Source organism: Anomaloglossus baeobatrachus, chromosome 1 (genome assembly GCF_048569485.1).
Source record: "Anomaloglossus baeobatrachus isolate aAnoBae1 chromosome 1, aAnoBae1.hap1, whole genome shotgun sequence".
NCBI lineage: Eukaryota > Metazoa > Chordata > Amphibia > Anura > Aromobatidae > Anomaloglossus > Anomaloglossus baeobatrachus.
In genome coordinates, this window is record NC_134353.1 from 271,908,965 (window position 1) to 271,916,608 (window position 7,644).

At 40.7% G+C, this 7,644-nt stretch overlaps 1 protein-coding gene across 1 annotated transcript in view; it reads left to right on the forward strand.

Annotated features, from left to right (window-relative positions):
- Positions 1–6,709, forward strand: part of LOC142311554 (bifunctional heparan sulfate N-deacetylase/N-sulfotransferase 3-like) — a 760,158-nt gene extending 753,449 nt beyond the window's left edge. The window contains exon 14 of the mRNA XM_075350078.1: positions 4,978–6,709. Coding sequence (XP_075206193.1) covers positions 4,978–5,097 — 120 coding nt within the window. The 3' untranslated portion in view covers positions 5,098–6,709. The remainder of the gene's footprint in view (positions 1–4,977) is intronic.
- The last annotated feature ends 935 nt before the right edge of the window (positions 6,710–7,644 follow it).

The window sequence follows — 7,644 nt, forward strand, 5'->3', positions numbered from 1 at the left end:
ATGCCTTTAAACAATATGAAACAAAATGAAAATCAAAAAGGTCCCTGGAGCCTCTCTGTTAGGAGTCTCGACACGGAAGATAGCCAGATATCCCTCCGGGAAGGACCTAGCCAAGGAGTGACTCTTTTTTGGAGACCACCACAATATTAAGCGACCCTTTTAGTCAATATCCACAGACAGTTGCTTCGGGATATTGCCCCTCATCAGTGTGGAGTAGGATTCTGGCCATGTGGGAGTAATGCCTAGTAGACCAACAAGACAAAACAATCACTGATCTCGGGGAGACCAGCCAGAGAAAACACTGCCGGCAGCCAACAAAGGCGCTCAACACAGTGAAATCCTAGGTGCATTGCCCCCTGGGAAGTATGCAAATCAAAAAGGTCCATGGAGCCTCTGTTAGGAGTCTTGACATGGAAAATAGCCAGATATCCCTCCGGGAAGGACCTAGCCAAGGAGTGGCTCTTTTTAGGAGGCCACCAGAACCACCATATTAAGCGGCCTTTTTAGACAATATCCAACTCTTGACAAGTTTAAATATATGACAAGGGAAATACCATGTAAACAATATGAGACAGCCTATATTCTGATGTCATGTCTCTGGAAGCTTCTGATAGGTTTATCGGCACCATCTGTGTTAATTAGAAAAAGACCTGTGGATGTATTTTAATGCACACCTGAAACACACCTTCTTTGTGTAGCATCATGGGAAAGTCAAAATAAATCAGCCAATATCTTAGGAAGAGAATTGTGAACTTTGGTGCAATTTCCAGATACCTGAAGGCGCTTCATTCATCCATACGAACTATTATGCACAAGTACTAACAAAATGGGAATATTCAGCCATCATAGCGCTTAGGAAGGAGAAGAGTTTTGTGTACCAGACATGAACATGCTTTGGACAGACAAATCCATATCAACCCAACAACAAAAGACCTTGTGAAGATGCAGGTGGATGCTGGTAAGATTGTGTCATTATCCACAGTGAAATGAGTACTATATCAATATGGGCTGAAAGGCCACTCTGGTAGGAAGGAGCCTTTACTCCAAAAGAAATCTAAAAAAACAAGATTAATGTTTGCAGATGTACGCAGGAACAAAGATCTTATTTTTTGGAAACATGTCCTGTGGTCTGACAAAACTAAAAATGAACTGTGTGGCCAAAATAACTATCATTACATTTGGAGGAAAAAAAGGGAGAAGCTTACGAACCCAATCCCAAAAGTGAAACACTGGGGTGGCAACATCATATTGTGGGGTTGTTTTGCTGCAGGAGAGATTGGTGCACTTCACAAAATACATGGCATCATGAGAAAAGAAGATTATGTATCAATATTTAAGCAATATCTCAAGATATAAGCCAGGAACTGAATGCTTGGGCAGAAATGGGTCTTCCAAATGGACAATAACCAGAAGGATACTGCCAAACTGGTTACAGACTGGCTTAAGGAAACAAAGTCAATGTTTTACAGTGGCCATCACTAAGCCCTGATCTCAATCTTATTGAAAATTTATGGGCAAAGGTGAAAAGGCAGGTGCAAGCAAGGCGACCTACAAACATGGCTCAATTACACCAAATCTGTCAGGAGGAATGGGCCCAAATTCCTACCAACTATTGTGAGAAGCTTGTGGAAGGATATCCAAAACATTTCTCCCAAGTCATACAGTTTAATGGCAATGGTACCAAATACTAATGAAATGTAAACTTTTGACTTTGCAGAAAATAATAAAAATGCCTTAATAAATTCTCTCTTTCTGATTATTCTGTCACTTGGCAAATATAAATAATGTTGGTTCCTAATTGGCCTAAAACAGGAAAGGTTTATTCTTATTTCATGTCAGATAGTGAGAAAAACATGCATAAGTGTCTGTTTAGATAGTGGATGTAAATTTCTGACTTCAACTGTATTACACGGTCCAGGTTTACAGCACATCTTGATATACTAGAAAGAACATTTATGTTCTGATTTCACCAGGTTTTTGTCACCTAATGTGAGGCCAGTATGATGTAGGGGCAGAGATACCAGTCTCAGAGATGTGTGACTTAATGGGCTGCTTGTTGTAGTTTAATAAAACCACACCAAGAGATTATATCAGTAGAGAACTAGGAAACTTGCTGCCATGTGGACCTGCATATTCATGAGCGCTATATAACTACACCCCCACCACTGATTGGCCGGTTTCTGCCTATGCATAGTGTACATAAAAGCTGCCTATCAATGGGGTGGGCAGAGTTATACAGAGCTCAGCATTCAAAACTCCTCCCATGGGATCCTCCATATTCATATACTCTATCTAACCACGCCCTCACTACTGATTGGCAGGTTTCCGTCTATGGCTATGCACAGTGTACACAACAATCTGCCTGTCAGTGGTGGGGGCGGGGTTATACAGCTCTCCACATTCAGAGAACTGGTAGGTCATCTGCAGATAAAACAGTGATTTATCAAAACTGCAGCAAGCAGCCCAATAAGTGATACATCACTGAAATCAGGGTCTCTGCCTCTACATCATGTGGCTCTCAAATGGTGGAGCAAAAATCAGGTGACAGATTCCCTATTAGGGGAACATGTCTCGTGTTTTTGGTGCAGGTTCTCATAGTCTCTGTTTAGTTTTGCATAGTAATGGTGTTGAGAGCTATTTTGTTTGATAAATATTTGGTTTCTCCATTTAATGAGGTTATGTTGCCATACATGATAGAAAAATCACCAGAACCAATCAATATAATGATTGGAAAACTCTTAAGGGTGCTTTACACGCTGCGACATCGCTACCAATATATTGTCGGGGTCACATCGTTAGTGACGCACATCCGGCGCCGGTAGCGACATCGCAGCATGTGACACCAAGGAGCGACGATCAACGATCGCAAAATCGGTCAAAAACGATGATCGTTGACACGTTGCTCCTTTCCTTAATATCGCTGCTGCCACAGGTACGATGTTGTTCGTCGTTCCTGTGGCATCACACATCGCTATGTGTGACACCGCAGGAACGACGAACATCTCCTTACCTGCATCCACCAGCAACGAGGAAGGAAGGAGGTGGGCGGGATGTTACGTCCCGCTCATCTCCGCCCCTCCGCTTCTATTGGCCGGCCGCTTAGTGACGCCGCAGTGACGTCGCTATGACACCGAACGCACCTCCCCCTTGAGGGAGAGATTGTTCGGCGGTCACAGCCTCGTCGCTGACAAGGTACGTGCATGTGACGCTGCCGTAGCGATAATGTTCGCTACGGCAGCGAGCACCAAATGTCGCACAAACAACTGGGGCGGGTGCTATCTGACTTGACATCGCTAGCAATCGCTAGCAATGTCGCAGCGTGTAAAGCACCCTTTACGTATGGAGTCCTCAAAGTCAGATATTAGGGCAAAGATGTGTCTGGTAGAAGCATATTCCCTTCTCCAAATAGACGTAAACAAATGCATGCTCAGCTACTGTGTTCATGCATGTTTATGGTAAAACCAGTAGTAGGGTAGCCAATTGAACATTCAGGCTACAGCAATCTCATGTGTATGACCAATCAAGAACTTATTATTAACCAATTATATGTGTAATTTCACTGACAAAGCTCATTCCATATGTTTATTACATTGTAGACTTAAATATCCATAGGGTCATAGAACATGTGTGTAGAGACATAGGTCTGCATAACAACTAGATACACAAAACAACAGAGTATTTTTAAATCAGCCAATTTTCAGAGTTTGATGGTAGCATATTCTTAAAGACGTGGTTCACTACTCTGCAATAATGGCCACATATCTGTAAAACTGATAGGGAAGACTTTTTAAATACCTTGAGATCAGCCAATTCTGCTTCTGAGCAGAACCATTGCAGTCCACTCATTCCCATAAAGTTACTTCCCCCTGGGCTCCATGGCCTCTGAGATCCATTGATGTCACTTCAACTTCTAGTTGACCCGACATCACCGAGCACGGCCCCAGTCTTCCTCTAACTGGGCTGTGGGCAGCATTTCACTGCTCGTCACAGCCCAGCATCGCTCCTGCTTGCGGAGCTCTGCACTGATGGAGAGAGCATTCAAGATGCTGGGCTGGGATGAGCAGTGAAACTCCACCCACAGCCCAGTCACTCAGGAAGATAGGGGCTGGGCTCGGAGATGGCGGGTTAACTGGACATTGACATCATCGGATCCCAGAGATCATAGAGTCCAGGGGGGGGGTCACTTCCTGGGGATAAGCAGACCGCAATAGCGTCGCTCAGAGGCAGAATTGGCTGAATAAGATATTTAGAAAAATCCTTCCCTATCAGTTTTACAGGGATGTGGCCACTATTGCAGAGTAGTAAACCACCCCTTTTTACTTGTTTTCACTGGATAACTCCTTTATCACCTATCCAATTTATAGGTGATAACTAGGGATGATCGAATACCTCAAATATTCGGCTTTGCGAATATTCGACGAATAGGTCGCTGCTATGCGAATATTCGATGCGCAATGTAAGTCTATGGGAAGCCCGAATCATTCTGAATAGTTGTTATTCGGGTTTCCCATAGACTTACATTGCGCATCGAATATTCGCGAATAGTCGAATAGCGGCGACCTATTCAGCAAATATTCGCTAAGCCGAATATTTGAGGTATTCGATCATCCCTAGTGATAACGTATTGATCGGTGGGGTCTGACCACTGACGCCGCTCCCATCTATAACAGAGAATTTCTTTCTCTGATGGAGCACTTTTATCCCTATAAAAACGGAGTGACAGTGTGCACACCCATGCTACTCCATTCATTCTAAATGGGAATGCCGAAAAAAGCCGAGCTCAGAGCTCAGCAACTCCATAGGGAATAAGAAGAGTGGTGTTTGATCATGAGCAATCTAACAGGAATAAAAGTGCCCATTTCTGCTGATCAATGCAGGTCTCAGAGGACGGACACCCTCAATTAATAAGTTATCACCAGACAGCCCCATTTAGGTATATTTAGTAATAACTAATAAGTATATATTGTCTCTTTTCAGTGCAGAGCCGTCTTGTCAACTTATTACCAAGATCACAATGTGGAGTTATCAAAACTTTTACACAGACTTGGTCAACCTCTACCTTCATGGCTGAGACAAGAACTGCAGAAAATCAGATAGCACAGGAACCCATGGACATTGATTTGTTCAGCATCTCTTCACCCATGTACTAAATACACGTTGGGAGGAAAACCAGACGATCCCTGTTCTCCATATGCTGGCATGTGGATTCCATCACTCTCGTGGAGGACAATGGCAGGTGATGGCCTTCACCCTCGCGCAGTGTGAGGTCTGTCATGGATAATGACTGGTTGGTGCAAAATGTTGGAATACAATATTGCTGGTAATATCAAATCATTTAAAAAGTGAATCAAACACTCGATCATGTAATTTTACAATAAATATTTTTTTATGTTCTTGAAAACTTATGTCACATATTGATGATTACCATGTTTTTCTATGATACATGCTGATAATATGGGTACATTAATCGAGCATGTTGAATGCTGCTACTTTATTTGTTATACCATACTGGATATTTCATTAAAGGGTTTGTCCATCTCTGTGGACAATTATTTTCTAAAGAATAACCCTCATTTTAATATCTATTTCATAAATCAATATTACACGTGGAAATAAACAACTTTGTAATGTATCTTTTTTATAATGAAATCTGCTACTTTCTCCTCGCGGACTCATTTATATCTCTCAATTCATTGGTAAACGTGTTCAGTGAAGACAGATTTTCCCATTACTGAAATCAGAGATAACAGTTGGTGCTTTAAAGATTCTATGGAAAGGGGAGGAGCTAGAGGCAAAGACATCCTGCTGCAAGTTCTCCTAAAATAAATAGTTACAGTCCTCTAATGAGCTTTATGATCATCAACAGTCATCTGTCTCAGAAGTGGGAAAATCTGTATTCAATCAAGACAGAGTATACCACTTTATTGAGAAATTTGAGGCTGGGGTCACACGATAATATAAAAAAATCTATATGATTTCCATCCAAAAAACCTGGACAATTTGTTTCTTGTCATCTGTGTACAAACTGGTTTTTTTTAACAGTAGCAGCTGTTAATAATTTAAATGTCCATTTACAGTTTCCTTTGTTACGCAATTGTAATGTATCCCTAAAAATTGAATGCTATGTTGTGGCATCCATTTTTTTTTCCTTGCACCTGTAGACTTGACTGGGTGAGTATCATCTGATTCAGAGTCAAATTTCAGCATGCTACCCTATTTTTTTACAAATTGGTTCTGCAATTTGCCCAGTCCCATTAAATAACATTGATCCAAGTGCCGTCTGTTTTCATGGCTAGCACTTGGACTGATAATACACCTGTGTGATCATGCAATGAGACTAAATGATTAGTTCAGGAGCAGATTGAAACCGATTTCTCTAAGATATATTACAGTTTCTTATTTTCATGTGTACTAATGATGCATGATAAAATTAAAACAAGAGTTAATCTTTTAAATGCATCAGTTTTGGCCTAAAATGTATTTTTGCAGGTTGGTTGTGCTAAAATTTTGCTCTATTCTCTTTTTATAGACTCCGTTTCCCTTCACATTCAACTTTCATGGGTTCTGTGGTCATAATTCAGCTGAGAGGGGCTAAAAAACAAAAGGTTATAAACACTCTCAATGAACTGTCAGACTGAGCTCACTGATAGATTCTCAGTTCGGGCTTCACATCAGCGGTCTTCTGCCGCAATGTCGGATCCGTCACAAATGCGGTACAGTTCAATACAGTTAAATGGAATTACGGCAAGATAAGGTCACATGCTGTTAAATGTGACCTTTCTTGACGCAATTCCATTTAAGTGTATTGAACTGTACCGCATTTGTGATGGATCTGGCATTGCGGCAGAAGACCGCTGATGTGAAGCCTGCCTTAGCCCATTCTGCAGCCAGCAATAAGCAGTAAATGACAAAGGCTATAGAAGGCAAACAGTGTAAAATGTTTAGTGAAACAAAATATACAAATTATATTCATGCATTTAATTAAGAGTAAAAATAGTCGACAGTGGTAGACAAGCCCTTTAAGTGTTTCTACTGCCAGTATTATGCAAGACAATACAATATTTGTACACAATTTATCGGGGTTGTAAATTTAATTAAAAAAAATGTAAACAGCTTAAAATGATAAAAGGTAATAAAAAGTCACCTGTCTCTATAATTGCACAGAAAGGTGACCACTGCAACTAATCACTAGCCACAGTGCGCCTTTTTACTATTTTATGCCATTTTAAGCCTTTAAAAAAATGACTTAGCCAAACAACCCCAATAAGTGACCGTTCTTATGTATCATTCAGATGTACAAGTTGTTTTCACACAAGTGATTTCTAATCATTATTATGCAGTCATAGAAATTGTTTTGTATCATATTTGCACACTAGATACTCTTGAAATAAAACCTTTCTTCCTTAACTCCCTGAGAAGTGATTCAGCATTCTTTATTTGCATGTACAGTGTATAAAAAAAAAAGGTTTACAGTGATACTGAAAAAATGTAAAAAAAATGTATTTCCTCTATATTTGCTATAATGCACTGGTCACTTATTAACCCCTTCACCCCTGAGCCTTTTTTTTTTACCTTCCTGACCGGGACAAATTTTACAATTTTGATCAGTGTCACTTTATGAGGTGATAAGTATAACTCTTGAAA